The sequence below is a fragment of the Callorhinchus milii genome, unplaced genomic scaffold (assembly GCF_018977255.1).
Source record: "Callorhinchus milii isolate IMCB2004 unplaced genomic scaffold, IMCB_Cmil_1.0 Scaffold2, whole genome shotgun sequence".
Lineage (NCBI taxonomy): Eukaryota > Metazoa > Chordata > Chondrichthyes > Chimaeriformes > Callorhinchidae > Callorhinchus > Callorhinchus milii.
Window position 1 is genome coordinate 59,420,375 of NW_024704743.1, and position 22,504 is coordinate 59,442,878.

The following is a 22,504-nucleotide window of genomic DNA, read 5'->3' on the forward strand; positions in this document are numbered from 1 at the left end:
CTATCCCTGAAACTGCTGCTTGTAGGTCAAGCTCGAGAGCAACGTGTTCTTGGTGGGAGGAAAATCAATAATATTACCGGGTAAAATAGCTTTAGCCTTGTTAACCTCAGTGCTGTTTCATTTTCTTATCCTCAGTGTAGATGAAATTACATGGTCAAAAGCCATATGTAGGAGGCAACAAAGATTTGTGTCTAGGGTGTTTTTTAGGATTGTTAATACAGTTCAGCAATATGATTCAATTATCATCATTGTATCACTTTGTTTGCCAAGATTAGCGTGAGCTGTCTTTATAGCTAGGTCTGTTATATGCATCAAGTCTACAATTTAATTGTTGTTAAACCTCTCTGTTAAGCAGTAGATAAAATGGTGTGTCAAAACAAGTCTCTCTTCCACCTATGCATGAGTGCTGGTACAAGCTTTGCGAGTCGGCCATCGTGTATCAGCCTGGCTCAGGTGGTAGCACTCTTGCCTCTGAGTCAGAAGGTTGTGGTTTGAAGCTCCACATCGGGACTTTGAAGACATAACTTGTGGAGTCCTGTAGCTTAGGGGTTAGAGCACTCTTCTCGAGGGGACCTGGGTTCGATTCCCGGGAAATCCTCATTGGGCCTGAAATGTTGGGCAAATTTCCTTGCTCCAAACGCCTCTGTTTACCAAGCAGTAAGTGGGAAACCGGTTCTTTGTTGATTGGCGGAACGCTTTTCCGGGGGTAATAAACCTTTCCAATAAATAAATAAATAATTTAGTCACTCAATCCAAGACGGTTTGTGGGACACTAACATATGATAATGTTCTCCCATAGAATTTAAGCTGGAAGAGTTACTGTATGAATAGGCCTCATTTAAGACCTGAATGTTTTCATTCATATTCACCAGGAATGGCTACTAATCTAAGGTTAAACGTAAAATATGGAGTAAAAGAAAATGTTGCATTAATTGGATTGCACACATCTATATGCTATGAAACATAGTAGTGTTAACCTAATGAATATCACAATAATTATTGCAAAAGATTCTCTTGAAATTTGACCGAGTCAAATGAGTTTTGAATATCCTTTGAATTGTAAAGATTTGTTAGAATTATAACTCCCACATCTGTGCCATGCCCTGCTCCGCCTTCCCCCACCTCCGCAACATTGTCCGGCTCCGCCACTGCCTCATCCCTCAGGCCGCCAAAACCCTCATTTACATGTTTATTGCATCTAGGCTTGACTATGCCAACTCCCTGCTTGTCGGCCTTGCCAACTCTTGCTTCCACAAGCTGCAGATCATCCAGAATTCTGCAGCTCATGACCTCACCCGGTTCCACTTGCTCCCCTTCCCTCAGAGTTCAAACTCCTCGTCCTCACCTCCAAAACCCCATATCAACCTGTCCACTCCCTTTTCTCAGCAGGCTCCGGCCCAAATCCCTGACTGTCCAGCGCCTTGCCTTTGTGATGTGAAAGGTGCTATATTAATGTAATTTTGTATTGTATTGTACTGGGTGCTTGATCATATGGAGGATGCATTTGGCAACCATTGGTTGCTTTGTAGCTGTATAAAACTATTTGAGAATTATATTTTAAAAAATTCAATGAGATACATTATAATTGTTAGAAATAATACATTATAATTATTAGAAATAATACAAAAATAATCCCTCCAAGACAAAACAATGATAAATTGGTTATTTTCAATCCAAGACTGTTTGTGGGACACTGCTGTGTGCAATTGGCTGCCACATTTCACCCACAAATATACAATCAATTCACTTTACAGTCTATTCTGTGAAGCACTTTGAGATGTCGAGAAGACGTGAAAAGCGCTATATCAAATGCAAGGATTATTATTATTTATTATTAATTGCACAGCATTTTTTAAAATTTTATTCTGACCAAAAGAATAGGTAGATGTCCTGAAGATGTCCTGTGCTCAGTCCATTGTTAATGCCACTCTTCAGCTGTGTGTGAGAAAATAGCAGGAATTTTCTTGTTTTCTCAACTTTCATCTTCATACTGTAAATGCTTCTGTCCAGTCTCAGTGCTCCTCTGGTGACCTGGTCTAATTCAGTGTACTGTACATTGATACTGTCCTGCCAATTATATTTTTATCTTCAATTATTTTTGTTTAGCATTAAAAGTGATTTTTATTTTGCAGACAAATGAATGACTAAAGTTTAAAATTGCTGAATCAAAATGTTTTCGCTACAGGGTGAAGAATGCCACCAGAATGAAAGATTTGCTGTCTCGACTTCACTTTGTTCCTGTTCCTATCTATGCTCTGGGGAACTGGATCCCTGAGCTTTTCTATTCTTGGACTTGTAAAGGACACAATTGTGGATTCTCTCAAGCAATTTTCACTTCACCAGGTACAATCAATGAATTGAAATGCGCAATACTATTAGTTCTTGGGATTAATGTTTAGTTTCTTAGAGATGTCGCATCAGTTATTTATTCTGTCATAAATACCATTTAGTACCTCTTCATAGAATCTTTTCTGAATAAACAACTTGCATTTGTATAGCGCCCTTGACATAGAGTAGTATCTCTGAGTGTTTCATAGGGATTGGTTTGGACACGATGTAAGGGAGATTGGGGAGGGAGAGGGGTGGCCATAGTCATGTTCCTAGAGCAATTTTGAGATTGCCAACCTATTGTGAAACTGCAATAATTTTTGTAGTGGTGGTTTGAGTGCCAAACGTAGAAATTATTTCCAGATTTGCAATATAATTCTTAACTACAAATTATTAATGAACAAGGAACAATAAAGTTAGATTCACTGACTTGCCGGAGGTATCTGAAACAGTGAACAGTAATGTTGTCTCTTTATGGTACTCCAGAGAATTTTTAGAATAGAAGGGCAAGAAGTAAACTCATGAAGGCAGACATCACGGGGGAAAAAGGATATGAAGCAGATGGTGCCACCTAAATTATTGATGCATTTGTTTTGCCAAATAAAGTTCTGGTTTCTTTATGATGATATAATTGCGAGTATCTTCTGTTTTATGAAGCTGTTTATTCTGATACTTGTATTTAAGGCAGCTTCGAAGGAATTGGCCATGTGGAAATGGATATTTACTGGCCAAGACATTTACAAGCTACCAGCTATCGAAAGAGCTTTATTTTCTATGACGCTGATTGAGACTACTGGCTGGTACAACAACAAAAACTTTGCATTTATATAATGCCCTTTACACGCTAGTATAATTGTAAAATGCACACATAAGACTCCTGTCACAAATGTAACAACACTAGATTTTGTACAAAGCAAATTTGTTTACATAATTTTTGCTGTCTTCCTCAAAAACATGATCTGATAAATCTACCTTTCTTGGGAAAGCTGAATTATGACTACCACACATGTTCTCATATATACTCGTAGCTGTGATTTGGAGGGTTAATATTCCTCCCTGCAGCCACTTCCTCTGTTTGCCACAAATTCACTTGACTGCTTTATCGTGGATTTCACAAATAGACCAGAGAAAGCTCTTTCTGTGCATTCTCAGAAGCTCAGGACGTTGAAAGAGATACAGTTATAATACACAAAAACCTTACCCTGCATTGGGACCTTGCTGTCCCTTAAGAGAGCCGTGAATTACTAGAGTGTCCTTTGTGCCTTCTCAGTGCGTTTTCACAGAACAGTGTCCCAAGCGTAGTTGATGACTGTAAACCGTCAAATGCCGCAAATATGTAATGGAATTTGCATTTTTTTAGTATTATTGAATAATGTAGGTAATAATGCATTTGATGATAATAATCCTTGCATTTGATATAACGCCATATCACGTCGTTGCGACGTCTCAAAGCGCTTCACAGAATATACTATAAAGTGCATTGAATATGTGTTTTGTGGAGAAACGCGGCAGCCAATTGCGCACAGCGGTGTCCCAAAAACAGTCGTGGATTGAGTGACAAAATTATTATACTTTGGGGGGAGGGATTATTACCCTCAGAAAGCAATCCACCAATTGTCTATATATTGTATTTGATAGCCAAAATAATATTCATTACCAAATACAACAGTTTGTAAAGTTAAAAATAAACCACAAATGTTTATTGTGCCTCCCCCAACCAAAAAATGGGGAAAAAATGTAATAATAATCCTTGCGTTTGATATAGTGTCTTATCACGTTTGAGACGTTTCAAAGCGCTTCACAGAATATACTGTAAAGTGAATTGATTTTATATTTTGTGAAATGTAATAAAGAAATTAACTGATTGTTCATTGGCTGTGTCCTTATGAATGCTGCTGATATGAGTGATCACTGAGTTAATATTGTCTCAGTAAATTCTAATCTATTTGTTACAGAATGGGAAATGATAGTTATTGCCAAGCGATTGGATGCCAGATACGATTGGCTGATGCAATCCTGGAAATCAGAACCTTACCTTATCAAGAATGGTGGAGATGGCTGCAGTATTTCCTCTCATGTTAAAGATGCTGCAGCCTTGGTCTCTGATGAAGGGAATTGTTCACATTTTGCTAAGGTAATCCTGAAAATTCTTTCTCCTGATAAAGCCTCAATCATTTTAATACCAGATCTCCTTTGGATATTAGTTAATGGTGTTAAACAACATCAACAGCTATGATAAATATGAAAATGTAATGCTAACAGAGCACTCTGCATATGAGCACAGACTCGAGAAACTAGGACTTTTTCTGTTGGAACAAAGAATGTTGAGGGGTAACCTGATAGAGGTCTTTAAAATTATGAGGAGTTTTGATAGAGGAAGAAATGATTTCCACTGGTCAATGATTAAAGTGCATCAATTCAATATAGCTAGCAAACGGGTAGATTTGGAGAATTTATTTCACACAAGTAGCTAGGATATGCAATGCCCTGCCTGGAGTGGCGGTTGAGGCCAAATCAATATTAGCTTTCAAAGGGGAAATATTTAGATATGTTAAAAAGGAGTAAACTAGGGATATGGGGGAAAGGGCAGGTAAATGGGACTTGAAAGGTTGGCTCTATAAAAGACCCAGCACAGACACAGTGGGCTGAATGGCCTTCTGTGTTTTAAATTTCTATGGTTCTAACATCTTTCCAAGTTTGCCATTCATAAAGCTTTCTACTGAAGACCAAAAGTCAGATGAGGTACTGCAAATGTGCAGGCAAAAGATTGAAATAGAACATATTTTAGAATGAAATAACAGCAAAACATAATTGTTTTTCCTTTAAGCGAGTATCAGGTTTTAATGTAAACTTGCTTAAGTCTTGTCTTTATAAATCGTATAAATACCTAAGTTGTATATTCACCCGAGTCCCATTCAGTTTCCTACCAAAACCACATGGATTTCTTAACACGATTCATAAAACGTGAAACGTGGGAAATGTCATCCTTACCCGGCGATGCATGCGCACTTACCAGGCTGCATTCAATCACGGGAAATGTAGTGTTCATCCATTGAACTGGAGTCCTGTAGCTCAGTGATTAGAGCACTTGCCTTGCAAGCAAGAGACTGGGTTCAATTCCAAGGGCAAAACTTTGGGCAAATTTTCTTACTCCACACATCTGAAAATAATCCCTCCAAAACAAAATAATAAATTGGTCATTTTCAATCCACGACTGTTTGTGGGACACTGCTGTGCGCAATTGGCTGCCGTGTTTCGCCCACAAATATACGGTCAATTCACTTTACAGTCTGTTCTGTGAAGCGCTTTGAGACGTCTATAAGACATGAAAAGCGCTATATCAAATGCAAGGATTATTATTATTGACTTATGCGCAGGAGAACTTCATTTCCCGCGATTCCAACGTTTGCCAGTAAGTGCGGTGACAGGGGAAGACGCATTGAATTGCAGGAAACATAGTCTTACCCCGTCACTGCATATGATTGCTCATTAAATTGGGTTTTCTACAACTTGTGCAGTTTGCCAGCAACTTGGATGTCACGCAAGACAGATTAAATGTTATGGTCACAACTGACTTATGTGAGTTTTACTGTGGTCAGAATATTCTATTTTTTATTTTGATTAAATTTAATAATAGTGTCTATCTAAAAGGTAGGATATGTTACTGAGATAATTGAGTTGAATTGAAAGGTGTATCCGGGATTTATGTTACGCAAAATAAAAAATATACAATTGCTGGATACAACAACAACAAGATTCCATTTATTGAGCGCCTTTCACGTCGGGAGGACGTCCCAAGGCGCTGTACAGTTGGGTCAGGACCCGAGCAGGGGGGAAATGGTCAGGGTGAGGGGAGGGAAGGGAGGGAGCGAGGAGGGGGTAGAGAGTCGAGAGGGGAGCTGAAGGCATGGTCAAAGAGAAAGGTCTTGAGACCGGCCTTGAAGGAGGAAAGGGAGGAGGCGGCGAAGGCACTGGGGGATAGAGTTCCAGAGCCTCGGGGCTGAGAGGCTGAAGGCCCGGCCACCGATAGTAGGGCGGTTGGGCGGGGGATGTGGAGCAGACCGGAGCCAGAGGAACGGAGGGTACGGGCAGGTAGGTAGGGGGATAGTAGGTCGGAGAGTTAGGAGAGAGCAAGGCCGTGAATGGCCTTGTAGGTGAGGATGAGGATCTTGAAATCGATCCTCTGGGGGATGGGGAGCCAGTGGAGGGGAGCGAGGGTGGGAGTGATGTGGTCGCGAAGCCTGGTGCGGGACAGTACACGAGCTGCAGAGTTCTGAATGACCTGCAGTTTGTGGAGGGAGGTGCCGGGAAGGCCGGCGAGGAGAGGGTTCCCATAGTCCAGCCTTGAGGTGATAAAGGCTTGGACCGGTGTTTCAGCAGCGTGAGGGGTGAGGTAGTGCCGTAGTCTGGCGATATTCCAGAGGTGATGGAAGGCGGTGCCAGTTGTGGCGCAGATATGAGGAAGAAAGGACAGCTCAGGGTCGAACAGAACCCCGAGGTTCCTGACTGGCTTTGAGAGATGGAGAGTGCAGCCTTGGATGCTGATGGTGTCAGCGCCTGAGGTGCGGAGGCGCTGACGTGAGCCAATCAGGAGGGCCTCAGTTTTGCGTACGTTGAGCTGGAGAAAGTTATCTCTCGTCCAGGACTCGATGTCGGACAGGTAGGCTGTCAGGACATCGGTGGTCGTGGAGTTGAGGGTAGAGGAGGAAAGGTAGAGTTGGGTGTCATCCGCATACATGTGGAAGTTAACCCCATATCACCCCCCATTCTCGCCCGATTCCACTGGCTTCCCATCACAGAGAGGATACAGTTCAACTTCAAAGCCCTCCATGACCTTGCTTCCCCCTACCTCTGCGACCTCCTAACCCCCTACCATCCTGCTCGCTCCCTCCGCTCAGTGGGCTCCAGCCTGCTTCACATCCCCCGCCTCGCTCGCCCCACTATTGATGGGAGGGCCTTCTGCCACCCTCTGCAACTCCATCCCACAGTCCTTCCGCCTCACACCCTCCCTTGCGTCCTTCAAGACCCATCTCAAGACCATGCTCTTTGACCGTGCTTGCGATTACAATAAACTCATCATTTGTAATGCTGCACCTGGCATAATCTTATAGAGGAATTTGCCAAGTTACACTTCGCTACAGAGTTGAAGATGGTGAATATTCTTAAGGATAATAGAATTTTTGGTAGGTGTATTTGACTGAATAGTTTTTGCTGTATTGCAATTTAAAAACAATATATCTACAGAAAACATATTTGAGAAATGTTCTCTGTTTTTGCAGGTCCAAAATATGGCATTATCTGGTGCAGCAGGAGTCTTAGTTTATGTAGGCCTGGGTCAACCATTACAGGATATGAACTGTGAGGAGGAGGAATGCAGCAGTATTATAAATATTCCAGCTTCAATGGTGCATTTTGAGAAGGATGTGATCGCTGCAGTAAGGTAAGGTTTTGTATTTTTTTCTTACCATCTTCACGAATGGGTTGGATTTACTCTGATCCAATATAGTCACAAATATCATATAAATGGTTGCTGGAGCAGGTTGATGCTCTTCAATCCATTCCCTGGTAACCTGGTTGGTAGAGCTGGACAACTTCTTGTGGGGAAGAGAAGAAGTCAGTGCATCTCCATGTGGTTAAACTATCTGAGGATGTATCAGTGCCTTAGGCCAGGGTGGTCCAACCTTTTGGGTGTCAAGGGCTGGATGCCACATTTGAGAAGAAGCTGCGGGTGACAGAAGCAGTATTTTTGCTTTTCCCTTTCAGAAACATAAAAGAATCATACAGAAATCCTATGTTTTAAATTGTGATAACTATATTACTTAATGATGATCATCTCAAATGGAAATATATGCATCAAATTGTTTAATATTATTAAACTCAAAATATAAGATATCAATTCAGCATATGCAGATCCCTACAGAGAATGCTCAAGAAAACCAAAACAGATTAATCCATAATTGCATAACTAACTGTAAACACCTTCAACATAGAACAAGACACTGAGGTTTTCCATTACTTTCAATAAGCAAGTAATGCACTTCTCACTTACACTGAAATCCGCTATTTTCCGTATCTACTTTGCGTTTCCTCCTGAAACTCGTAGCGCTGTAGTTTCAGATTTGCAAAATACTCCTGCTTCTGCTCGCTGCTTCTCACCAGGTTACATGAGGTAGTGCAAAAAGTAATGGGGCGGGAAGATACCTCCCGCTCTGCTCCGTCTCTCTTCCAGTCACTCTCTGCACTATCATATAGAGACCGACCAGAAGAGAGGTGCAGCTGGGAGGTAAAGCAATGAAGTCGGAAATGGTTTGTGGGCTGGATAAAATCATCCAGCGAGCCGGCTTCTGCCCATGGGCCGCCTGTTGGACCATGCTGCCTTAGGCAATGCCACTTGAGTTGACTTGAATTTAAAGCACTAATGCGAGGCGAGTGCGCTAACCACTACGCTATGGAACTCCACCACTTTAAGTTCTTATATTCTGATTAAATATTTAAAATTCTTGGAACTACTCTCCTAGTAACTTTATGTTTTTTTTAATCTTTTTTAACAAACAGAGATGATAAACAAGTGAATGTGGTCTTACAAAATACACCTTCATCTACTTTTTTCTTCGGCATTGATCTGGAAGGAAAGCTGTCAGAAATGGGCTGGTTCCTCTATCCAACATTTAAGTTTATGGTCTGGCAAGCTCAATGGTAAGTTTCTAATAAATGTTTAAACTGGCCTCTTTTTAACATTTAATGATTTATTTTTCTCTTGTGTTCTCTTCCGAATAAATTCACTTCTCATTATCAGAAACACTTGAAAGATAATATTCAATAATTTTTAGTTGAAATAGCTCTTCAGAATGAAATAAAAATTCACTCTAAATTTAATACTTTTATATTTTAAATTAGACCAACAAAATATACGGAAGGAACCCTGGTTCTCAAAAATGGGCAAATCTTTCATAGGTGTATTTGAGGGGGGAAGGTTCCTCTTTATCTAAGAAATGTTTTACTACCCCTTTTTCTTGGCTCTCAATACACACCGTGACCACCCCTGACTAGAGAAGTGCTATTTGTGTTTGTTATAATGTGAGCTTGCATCCTGATATTTACTCCCAAAATCCAAAATTTGAGTAGAGAGCTGTCCGGACTGTTTGAAATTGCCTTTTCTTGCTTTAAAACTTTGGTTGGCTTTTTGCATGCTAAAATGGCTGATTTTAAAGTTATCAAATGCACCGATATCGCTTCTTGTGCCAAACCTATCACTGGAAGCAGGTTGGCTTTTTGTGCACATGCAAAATTAATGTGGAAGCGTTAAATGGAACGTGGCTCCAGTTTATAACGCTGGTTGGGATTTTATTGTTCCCAACTCCCATTGTATAACGGGCTTCCAGTGTATTGCCATTTTTTAAAAAAATAATTTACTTTACTCAATTCCTTAATTACAATACAACAATACAAATTGACATATATATATAGTGCCCTTTATGTCCGGAGGACATCCCAAGTTGGTGGAAAGTCCAAGGTTTGCATCTGAGCCGGGTGGGGTGGCGGGGAGATGGCCGAAAGCACAGTAAAAGAGGAAGGTCTTGATGTATATTTGTAAGTAATTTTGAATTCATATTTTTATACAGAAATGGAATTTGTGAATCTTAAGATATACTAAATTTATAACTTCCTTTAAGGAACAGTATATAATATACTTTACACATTTCAAGTTATATCCAGTGGAATTCAATTAAGAATTTTACTTAATTTCATCAGGTTTAATTATATGAGGGGTTTGGATGATAAACTTCAGAGACCGGCTATCATAGTGAACGTGTTCAATGAAGTTTTAATGCAAGGAGATGATGGAGTATTCGCAACTGTTGAACTTCCAGAAGGTAACATGATTGACACTGTAATTTTGAGAAATTCTGTTTTAATTTCCCACATCAACCCTGTCTGCTCACTTACAACGAGCAGGAAGTGACGTCACGAGCAATCTGGTGATCTGGTAATCGGCTGGGATTTCAGTATGCACGCATGCATTACTGAAATAAGTAACTAAAGTGTGTCTCACTTACCCGCACAATATCGACAATGAATCAGTGTACAAAGCCTTTTTGAACACAATCTATGACAATTTAACCAGGTTCTAAATAATATTGAAACCTTGAGTCTTTTTTAAGATGAAGAAGTGATAAAAATAAATCAGAACTTTAAAACGCATCATTAATACCTCTTTAACCCATCATCCCCTGTCCTCCACCCCATTTTCTCCTTTGTCTTTCTTGCGCTGCCTCCCTTCTGTTAGTCCTTAAAATCTCTCCCTCCCCCCAGTTCTGACGAAAGGTCATGGACCCGAAATGTTGACCCACTTTCCTTTCTCCATAGATGCTGCCTGGCCTGCTGAGTGTTCCCAGCGATCTCTGATTTTAAATCACAATTTTAATTCAATTTAACCAAGATTATATACTGATTTTCTGTTGTCAAAAATTACTTTGTTCATTTCTAAATGAGAACAAAAAAGAGGCACTGTTTTTCCCTTGATTTATTTTTTTCTTCAAATTTTTCAGACTTTTGTATGTTACATGTTATTTCTCAAAATAACAGCCTAGCATACTTATCTAAGGAGCTACCTTGAAACTGCTTTAAAAATGAGCCGTAAACTTTCCTGTAGACAAAACATCAAATTTGCTGAATGTAATGTGGAGTAAAGGTATATAAATAAGATTTCTTTGTATTCTTTCAGTCAATTAGGTTTTAACGATCTGTATAAAGAAATAAAGGGACTATTCTCCTTGACTATTCAAGTGGAGTCCTGTAGTTCAGTGGTTAGAGCGCTCGCTTTGCAAGTGAGAGACATGGGTTCAATTCCTAGCAGGGTGAAACCTTGAGCAACTTTCCTTACTTCACACGCCTGATAATAATCCCTCAAGAAGAAAAAAAATTGGTCATTTCAATCCACGACTGTTTATGGGACGTTGCTGTGCGCAATTTGCTGCCGCATTTCGCCCACAAATATACAGTCAATTCACTTTACAGTCTATTCTGTGAAGCACTTTGTGACGTCTAGAAGACGTGAAAAGCGCTTTATCAAATGCAAAGATTATCATTATTAAGTACATCAAGGGACTCTACCCTGCATGAGGGGTTCTATATAAATGCAAGTTGTTGTTGCTGTTTTGTGGGAGGCTGGAGCTCCAGACTGGCTCTTTGGCAGGACTGAGCGGAGTAGACAAGTCACTAAGATGGATTCTCCCAATTGGCTCCTGTTAACCTGCAAATCAAAACCTTAATGGGTAGAGAGTGGTCCAGCTGGCCAAGCAGTAGGAAGTTTGCCAGACGGTGTTCACAATGGCAAGCTGAATTGTATAGATGGTGAAACTGATTTAGTTGTATCACTCTTGCCTCTGAGTTAGAAGGTTGTGGAACCAAGCTACACTTTGAATTTTGAATTCACAATCTAGGCTGATTCATAGTTCTGAAAGTTTTCTTGGGAAAATAAAAAGGTAGACAAACAACTCTTAAACTCTTAAAATGATCAAACACCATTGAGTGTGGAATCGACAATTCAGCAAATTGTGGCTGGCCTGTGGAAGTCATGAACTTGATTTGCTTAATAACCTTTTCTTTTATATTTACTTATGTTCTTGTTTTGTGTATTGCTGAAGTTGTCCTTCGCTATTGGCAAAGGGCGGACTGATCAAAGGCCAAGCACATACCAGTCTTTTAACTCTTATGTTGGACATAGTGGCTTCCCTTTCCTCTTTTTCATCCCAGAAATGACCAAATTGGATCATTCTTGAAAGTGGGGTGCATTCTAAACAATGATAGAATATACCTTGATTCATAAGAAGTAATATTACTAGAGTTCTGCTTCTTGCATTAAAATCTTATACTTATTCATTCCTTCGTTTTTCTCCCGCTTAGGCTCTTCTCATGCTCTTATTGCTGGTCTTCCCAGCCGTACTATTCATAAGCTCAAACTCATACAGAACTGCACTGCTGTTAGTTATATGGTTGGTATAAACTTGATTATATAGTCTAAGCTGACATTCTGATGAGGTGCTGGGAGAATGCTGCATTGAAGGTGTCTTCCTTTGAATGAAATGTTAAATCAAGGTCTTGTATGTTATTCAGGTGGATGTTAAAGATTCCTTGGCACTTTTCAAAAAAAAAAAGAAGCGAGTTTCTCCTGGTGTCCGATAATTATTATTTTTATTAATTTGTCATGGCATTTTTAATAATAAAAGTAATAATCCTTACATCTGCCGTTCATGTCAGGAGGACAACAAACTTATTTATCTAGTGCCTTTTATGTCGGAAGAACGTCCAAAGGCACTGAACAGTTAAGCGTCCCAGCTGCGGGTTGCAATCGAGAGATGTAGGGGAGGTAGGAAAGTGGCTGAAAGCATGATCGAAGAGGAAAGTCTTGAGATGGGCCTTGAAGGAGCCAAGGGGAGGAGTGATTCCAGAGATGGAGTTCCAGAGAGTGGGGGCCAAAAAGCTGAAGGCCCGACTGCCAATGATGAGGCGGGCAAGGTGGGGGACATGAAGCAGGCCATTGCCAGCTGAGCGGAGGGAGCAGCCAGATAGGTATTAATAGGTCGCAGAGGTAGGGAGGAGGAAGGCCGTGGAGGACTTTAAAAGTGAGGACAAAGATTTTAAACTCTTCTTGAGGGATGGGGAGCCAGTGGAGCCGGGTGAGGATGGGGATGGTAGGTTCACTGAACTTGTTTTATTCCTATATATGTGTTGGAAATGTTTAAAGGGGATTATAGGAAAAACAGAATGCTATGAATCTAATTTCAAAGCAAACCAGTTTTGTTAATGTAAAAAACTAGGTTAATAATTCATGTATCAGAAGTGATTCTGTGAATTACTTTTTTTGATTGTTTTGCATGAGTGGTTTCCTGCATTACTACTTAAAAATAGGAAAAAGAGTTTCAAATAGACTATTAAAAATGTAAAATTGATCACATAGGCAGGCAGGCAATGGAATACTGAATATTTTAATATCACTTATTGTTCAGAATAACTTCCTGTCCATAATTGTACATTGTGTTGAAGATATAAGTGTATTCTAACATAGTTACTTTATCATTTATATTTGGGTCCTAAATTACATTGGAGAGTAATTGGCAAGTTTTCTACTCTTTCAAGACTTCCATATATCATATTACAAAATTTGAAACCATCCAAAGATATTTGTTCATGCATGGAAACTACCGCAGATTTTTTCTCCTAATTCAGGGGTAATGTCTTGCTTCTGCTCAAATGATCTAATTGGTAACTGTCCTCATGAAAGGGCAAGAATTAATGCATATTCAGTGTAGCAAACTGACATGTTTCAGAATAGTGCATTTGTAATTATCTTACAGTCACTAAAAAATATTGAATATTCCAAGAAGATGAATTTCATTTGGGTCTTACAATAATATTAATCATCTTTCCATTTGATATAGCACCTATAACATCAAGAACGTTTCAAAATGCTTCATATTTTTTTTTAAAGTGTAGTGATTGTATACAGAGGCACAACCTAGCCTCCATTCTTTTTCAATGCCCTATATACTGTATTTGAAATGTACACTACAGTTATAGTGGTGTTTATCGGTTTACATTATTTTTTCCTTCTAAAATGAAAAATCTTCTATCATTCTTTTATTACACTTAGATAATGTTATAGACCACAAATATACAGTCAATTCACTTTACAGTCTATTCTGTGAAGTGCTTTGAGACGTCGAGAAGATGTGAACAGCTCTATATCAAATGTAAGGATTATTATTATTATTCAGGCCGGAGCCTGCTGAGTGGAGGGAGCGGACAGGTTGATGTAAATTATTGATTTTAGCTACATTGCGGTTTCGGTTGAGTCGATACGTTTGATGCTTTTCGAACATGGTTGAAAAGCTATCACTGCCTCTCTATTGTGGAGGCANTTTTTTTGGAATTAACATGAGCAATTTACACTTATATGGACTTTCATATTGGGAGAACATTGGAAGAAAGAACTTTACAGACTCTCTCGGTGACCATGGCTTCCTGCTTTCGACACAGTCGATCATGCCATCTTCCTCCATCGTCTCCTGCCTCATCGACCTTAGTGGGACCACAATCGTTTGAGTCCTACTCAACCAACCACCATCACTTTATCTCCGTAAACAATTTTTCCTTCCTACCCTGCCTGGTCACCTGTTGCCTACCCGAACGCTCCATCCTTGACCCCTTCGTTTCCTTATTTACATGCTCCCAAATTGTCTGGAACGTAGTTGACTACAAAATAGTTACTACACTTTCCAGTATTTCACACTTTTGTGAAGCGCTTTTGCAGGAAAGATGCAATATTAAATTGAAGGATTATTAAAGGTTAATAGTAAATACAGTTTTATTCTATCCCTAAAGATTTTTGAGGGTATTTCTCAAAATGAACACATAAAATATTCAGATTATGTGCTCAAAATTAATCATGGATTTCAGTCATATTGTTAGCACTTCATTGCATTTGTAGTACTCGTCACTTTCTATCAATTAAATAATATGGTAATAAAGATCACTCCATGACGGAAGTTAATATCAATCCTGTCTGATAGTTTTGTCACATATACTCTAATTTCCATTTTTAATCCTCATCAAATGGCCTTGTTGAGGTTAGAATTTATACGGCACTTATTTTGTTTAGTTAAATTCATCAGTCCTGGAGAATAAAATCCTTTAAAAATTGTAGCCATCTAAATTTATTTTAGCATTAAGCTTTTTTATACTCACAATGAGGTAGAAATTTGTCTAAACTTAATCTATTTTCTTAGCATTAGACAGCATCCAGAATTTTGGAAATTCTTGAACACCTACATAATTTGAAGGTGGTTTTCAGCAGTTTTTTTTAAAAATCCTCAGAAATTTGGCTTCAAAGTTGAGACCAATTACAACAATTTGCCAAATTCTGGACATCTAAAAAAGGGATGAAAGTAGAATACATCTTGGCCTTAGTGGAATTTCTCTCCACACGTGAGAGTGGAATTGCCAACAGTGAATATTTTGTCAACTTCCAACAGATTTGTGCTAGGTATGGTGATCACAAGAAAGGAAGTTACAATGCCAAATTCAGTCCACATTTTAACCAGAGGAAAGGGAGGAGACTTTTATTCTGATAATAATAATAATCCTTGCTTTTGACATAGGCAGGACTTCAGTCTGGGTCGAATTCAAAAATAGGTCCTGGAAATGAAAAGATAATGTGCTGCAGTGCTCCACACCAGCTATATGCCACAAATATTTACAGATTATTTTTCTTTTTTCATTGTTCCAGGAGATCATTTTTGGGAACAATTACCATTCTAATTCAACTTGTGTTGCTGCTTAGGACGGTGAAGGGTATAATTAAAACTCAAATGCTTTTATGGGCAGCTGCTGTATTATGCAGCAAAAAGATAGGTCTATGATTAATGTCATCTGCAGAAAATATAAGACCAGACATAATGTTGACATTTTAACCCTCTTATAAAATATAAAGGTTTGCCATTGGTAATATAGCTATTTGGATCCTGTGTTAGTTACATGCTGGATGTCCCTAGTAAAATAGTGACAGTTTCCTGATGATTGCCTCTTACTGACGTCATTTTATGTCCTCAACATTGGTATTTGATTTCAAGGTCATTCTTAATTTAATGCTTCACATTTGGCTTACTGCCATTTAAGTTTTTAACTAGAATTGCTGAAAAGAATTGGGACTTGTCTAGACTGCTTATGAGGTGCTGCAAGTCCAATCATTCTTTGTATTGGATGATATATTGACAAAGTCAAACAACTTAAAGCACTTCACAGGTAATTGTTAATTGTAGTGACTGTGTACTTGCAGATAATCTGTGCACAGAATGGTACTTCAGATAGACATGAAATGAGTGATAAACTTTTCTAAAGTATTGCTGGCCAGAACACTGGGAGAAACTCTTAAATTTTAAATACTATCATTGAGTTTGAAATCCACCTGATGAACAGTCAGGCAGGACTTCAGTTTAGCATCTTGAAGGATGGCATCTCTGACAATGCAAGATTCCTCCAGTGCTGTGCTAAACTATCAACCTAGATTATTAGACCTGACGTGGTAACATCCAAATTGATAAGCAAGAAGAGGGAAGAGAGTTAATATCAGTTTGATTTGGATAGCAGCTATCACCTAAAGCAGCATGGTCCAACAGGAGTCTGCGGGGGATTCCAGCCCTGACATTGATTTTATTGAGGGGAGAGAGGAGCAAGAGCTAAGAAAGGGGGAATGAGAGAATGATTTATAGAGGATGTGGCCCGTTGACCTGTGGCGGACAAAATTTTGGACCTCCCGGACCTAAAGAAACAACCAAAGAGATCTAAGAGATTGTGCTGTGAAGATGCATATAATAGTGAAGTGAGGGACAGAAAAAAATTGTGATGTAGTTTGAAAATCTTGCAGCAGGTCCCAAAACATCTGCAGTTGGCTGTTTTAGTGGCGGTATGTCAGCCTGGTTCAGTTGGTAGCACTTTTGCCTCTGAGTCTGAAGGTTGTGAGTTCAAGCTTCACATCACAACTTGGAATTCATCTAGACTGACGCTCAGTACAGTGCTGGGGGTATGTTGCATTAATGGGGGTGCTATCCTTTGGATGAGACATTGAACTGAAGATCCATCTGCTTGTTTAGGTGGACGTTAAAGAACCCATGGCACTATTCAGAAAGAGAAGCGAGTTTCTCGTGTCCTGGCCAACAATCCTCCAAGTAAAATTGGTCATTCACTTCATGGCTGTTTGTGGGACTTTGCTGAGCACACATGAGTTGCTGCGGTTGCCTACAAATACCCAGTCACTACACTTTACATTGCATGCTGTGAAGCACTTTTGAGATTTCCTCTTGATGTGAAATGCGCTATATCAGACCAACTGTGAACTTTCATCTCTTTAACCATTTTGGGTCTACCTCCCATCTGCTCTGGCTGCTCTTTTTGAGCATCCTAACCCTATATCACGCTTCCCTCCTTTCCTTCGAAATCCTCATAATCTATCCCCCTCCTAAACCACTTGGCACTTTCCTCACTGATATTTTACTTCTCTTCGTGGCTTCACCTCATCATGGTTAACTTCAGTTTTAACTTTTATATAGTCTTGATATCTGAGCTTGCCATCTCTGACGATGCCATTTCTGATTATTACTTCATCTCTGTCTTCTTATAGATCTTTCCCCCACCCTGTCCTTGGAGAAAACTCCCTCTAAAATGCCAATTAACCCTCTGAACTTCGCTCCCTGTGGCTTTCACCTGCCATGACCTTGATACTCCCATGGAGCTGCTCAATAGCTACCTCTCCCTACCTTCAACCCACTTTCTTCTTCCCTCACACCCAAAATCCAGAATCGTCTCTCACTCCAGACATTCCCTTTGGTACAACAAACACCTCTGTTCCCTCCAATTCTAATTGTGAGTCCTTGAAAGCAGGTGGCACATAACCTGCCTCACTGGCTATCGGGAAATGTAGCTTGAGGACCTCTGTGATTACCTCTACGTTTTCTCCAAGGCAAAAAACTCCATAATCATCCCGAAGGCCAAAAACAATCCCAATATACTATTTTCCACCACTGATCACTGCCTCCACCCTTCCTAAGCCGCCTTCATCCTTATTTCCGACTCCAAATGAAAGGAGTTTAATGATTAAATTGGTCAGGCCATGCCTTCTTCCTCCATTCTTTGCCCCTCTCTTTGTGCCCTCTCGCATTGCTCCTGCATAGCACATTTTAGCCCCCATTTCTCCTTCATCCCTCTCCAACCTCACTTTCCTTGTGAAACCCACCACCTATTCCACACTGTTGTCATCACTCACTCCTTAAAAAGACACTCAATAATATAATTATTATTATCAATATTATTAATTATTACTTATTAATTATATATAATAAATACTACAATAATAAAATAATAAGAATAAAATATGAATAATAAATAAGAATATAATTATTAATTTTTTATATCGTTAATAATAAGTAATAATTAATAATATATTAATAATATTTATAATAATAATAATAATTATTATTAAAAGACACTCAACCCTTCAAAGCTCTAATTGCATGCTTATCGCCAACCTGTCCTTTCTAAGCGTCCAAACGCTCCCCCAATCCTCTGCCTGGCCCTCTCCTTCCCTTTTAGATCATGACAGTCCTTTGACCGGGCTTGTGGTCACCTCCTCCCTCACTCAGGCTCCTCCACTATTAAGTGGTCCCTCTCTCTCTGACATGTTGACTGCTCTGTCCTCTTTAATTGCCTATCGTACAACATTGCACTTCCTGGTTCCAATCCTACTTCTTTCAATATAATATGGACCATATCATCAGTGTAAAAGCTATTTTGTCACAAGATGTTTAATTGGTTAAAAAGAGTTAATGCCTATGTAAATTTGTAGTGTAATAGCATTATAAGAATATTATAATAGAGGGCTTAATAAATCTTAATTGTAGGAAGCTTTACTTCAAATACAGCTGAATAACGCATACTAAGAAATTTCAATTTTATCCTGCTCTTGAGTTTATGTTTTTGTGCTTTATGTTAGCCACATTCATTCCTTTTGCATTGAAACTATAATATTTGATTAAAACACCAGCAAATTAAAATTCTTTACTACATTACAAATGAAAATATATCTTAGTATTGAAACATCCTTTTTTTACTTTCCTTAGACTTATCTTCATTTAACATTCTGGAACTTGATGCTTCATTATCATGCCCTGGAACAAGAGATGAATCATGTGCCCATTGGGATCATACAGTTCAGCTTTATGTATGCTGTGAGCAGAATAGCTCGTACTGTAATCTTGAGCTTGGGAGATGGATTACCCCATTCCGCAGGTAAACCAGTAACTAATTTATTAATGCAGTTGGTTGGAAGAAGCAATTCAGAGTAGTGATTAGAAGACTACAATTTTTTTAATATTCTTTAAATTCTTATATATTAATATGTGCATTGGTATGTAAATTAAGAATCAATAACATTAATTATGTCACTTGTTTAATGTTTTTATTTATTGAAAAAAATAAAATTTTCCCTGATTTCTATAACTGTATAGAAAGTGTGATGTTCGTATTTTTTCATTTATAATGTAGTTGGGAATACCAAGTATTCGTCAGCTTAATCTAAACATGATCTGAGCTTTAAATATGGTTGGTTTATTAGATGAGTTGTGTTAAGGCATCACTATTGCCTTTCACATCGGGAGGATGTCTCAAGCAATTGACACTACTAGTTGAGCACCCGAGTTGCTTTGGGGACTGCAGGGGAATGGGGAGGGGAAAGATCACTGAAACTTAATTAAGGTCCACAAAATCTGTGCATGAAGATAAATAGTCTTTGTATCTTATAATAATCCTTGCATTTGATATAGTGCTTTTTACGTCTTCTCGACGTCTCAAAGCACTTCACAGAATAGACTAGACAGAATAGAAGTGAAATTGACAGTATATTTGTGGGCGAAATCTTATTCAAGCCTTTATTGTCATTCAGTTTTCAGTTTGATTATTAAAAAATATTGCTTTATTATTTCTGATTACAGACGTGTTGGCCATTGGTTAACTGATGTCTCACCCTTGCTTCCCCTGCTTAATCAAAACACGTGTACTTTCAATATAAAGACAGCACCCTGGGCCATGCCCTGGAAACCATCTCTCAATCTTCGTTTCAGTGAGAGTGGCCAGACAGAATCGGGTAAGAAACAGATTTGATGTTTGACTTGATATGTTTGAACAGATTTGTTATTGTTTACCTGGCGGCAAAAGGTTTTCGACTCAATGATATTGAATACTATCTACTGTGTTCTCAGTGGCTTCATTTCATGATTCTCGCTGGTACAATAAGACTATTAGTTAAATTCTTTGCGTACATGTTCACAACAGAAACGATGCACAACCTTCTTTAAAAGAACACAAGATTAGTTAGGATGAAAAATGTTCTGTGGTCTATTTGATCTCGTCCTGGAACACACACTACTGTCTTCTTATCACCGCATCAGGTGTTTTAATTGAGGCCTGGTCGCTCACACTCTTCTTGATAACCTATTTCAATTTTTAATTACCCTCTGGTAAAGAAATACTTCTATCTCAAGATGGTAGCTAATACATTCCTGGTGTCTGTCCTGAAATTACCCTTTGCCATTCAATTGTTTTACTGTCTTGGTGCATCTTAAACTTTACCTTTTCAATTCCATTTAAAATGTAATACACTTCTATAAAGTTTCTGCTGAGACGACTACAGCTCCCCAAACTGAAGAGCCCTGGTTGTCTAATCGTTGCTCAAAGATCATTCCTCTACCATTGAGAATACTCCACACTGCTGTCCCCTTATGTTGTGGCGACCAGAACTATGTGTCGTAAGTCTGGGAGCAGCTTCACCAGAGCACAGCATAGCTTGGGTTTGACAAATTGATGCAGAGATAGAAATTGCAAAACAGAACAGAAGCATTAAGATTGGGAGAAACTACAGAAGTATAGACAGCCTGGGGGTGTTAAAAGAACCACCTGACCTGGATGACTTACTGGAACTTACTGCACTGGGAAAAAAATTGTTTGTACTTTGGTTGATTTATTGATAGTGAATTGGTATCAATAAATCAACCAACGTGCAAACAATTTCATTCCCATTGCAATAAATTCTATAATGTGCAGTTCATCCAGGCCAGGTGGGTCTTTTAATCACCCAGGCTCTAGGATCAGTGAGGGGAAATGTGAAAACTTTTTTAAAAAATCCTATAAAACAACTATAGGCCAGTGAGCTAGATATCTCTAACAGGTTGAATTTGAAGTGGCATTAAGAATGAGGCAATAACAAAACACCCAGAGAAATATGGAAGTTATACTCTGGTCATTTTCATTTCTCTTCAATGGCAGCAAACTATCAATTCAGGTTAATCTTATGTTGTATATAATGTGTGCTCAAAAGCTTTTCCTTTATGGTTCTGAGCTCCTTGGCACACGGTGGAGAGGATTTTTGTGACTCATTTGTGAAATATAGGACCAAGCAATAAGATGGATATGTGGTTAAAAGAGAAAGCGGCTGCAGGGAGGAAGGGCTCAACTGAAAGCCGGCACTGACCTTTGGAGAGCACCCTTGAGGTGGATTTCAGGGGGAATGTGGTCTCTGGGGCTGACCTAATTAGCAACCTATTGTCGGAATTGAATCGCTCTGATGCCTAGTACTGTACTTTAACTTAATACTTCTATCCCAAGCCTAATTCTTTCCAGTGTTGGGTAAATGAGGTGTGTCCCTCTGGGGCGAAAGTGCATATTCCTTTCCAGACACGGAATTTCCATATGTATCTCCAACCTACTATCCCCCTACCTACCTGCCCGCACCCTCCGTTCCTCTGGCTCCGGTCTGCTCCACATCCCCCGCCCCAACCGCCCTACCATCGGTGGTCGGGCCTTCAGCCTCTCAGCCCCCAGGCTCTGGAACTCCATCCCCCAGTGCCTTCGCCGCCTCCTCCCTTTCCTCCTTCAAGGCCGGTCTCAAAACCTTTCTCTTTGACCGAGCCTTCAGCTCCCCTCTCGACTCTCTTCCCCCTCCTCGCTCCCTCCCTTCCCTTCCCTCACCCTGACCATTTCCCCCTCCTCGCTCCCTCCCTTCCCTCTGACCATTTCCCCCCTGCTCGGTCATGACCCAACTGTACAGCACCTTGGGACGTCCTCCTGACGTGAAAGGCGCTTTATAAATGGAATCTTGTTGTTGTTGTAGGGGACATGCATACAACAACAACAAGAAACAACAACAAAATTACATTTATGGAGCGCCTTTCACGTCGCAAGGACATCCCAAAGTGCTGAACAGTCAGGTGTTGAGACCCGAGCAAGGGGGAGGGGTGGTGTAGAGGTGAGGAAAGGCAGAGAGGTGGGAGAGCGACCAAAGGCACAATAGAAGAGAAGGGTCTTGAGACCAGCCTTGAAGGAGGCAAGGGAGGAAGCGAGGCGAAGGGACCGTGGGATGGAGTTACAGTGTGTGGGCAGGGAGGCTGAAAGCCCGGCCACCGATGGCAGGTCGGGTGGGAGACATGGAGCTGAACGGAGGGAGCGGGCAGGTTGGTAGGGAGTCAGCAGTCAGAGAGGTAGGCCTTGAAAGTGAGGACGAGGATCTTGAACTCGATCCTTTGGGGGTTGGGGAGCCACTGGAGTCGGGTGAGGGTGGGAGTGATGGGAT

At 39.9% G+C, this 22,504-nt stretch overlaps 1 protein-coding gene across 1 annotated transcript in view; it reads left to right on the forward strand.

Moving 5' to 3' along the window:
* Window positions 1-22,504, forward strand: part of si:dkey-256h2.1 (uncharacterized protein LOC337520 homolog) — a 61,881-nt gene that overhangs the window by 7,109 nt on the left and 32,268 nt on the right. The window contains exons 2-8 of the mRNA XM_007904786.2: window positions 2,186-2,343; window positions 4,284-4,462; window positions 7,608-7,768; window positions 8,884-9,024; window positions 10,081-10,202; window positions 19,002-19,170; window positions 19,872-20,023. Coding sequence (XP_007902977.2) covers window positions 2,186-2,343; window positions 4,284-4,462; window positions 7,608-7,768; window positions 8,884-9,024; window positions 10,081-10,202; window positions 19,002-19,170; window positions 19,872-20,023 — 1,082 coding nt within the window. The remainder of the gene's footprint in view (window positions 1-2,185; window positions 2,344-4,283; window positions 4,463-7,607; window positions 7,769-8,883; window positions 9,025-10,080; window positions 10,203-19,001; window positions 19,171-19,871; window positions 20,024-22,504) is intronic.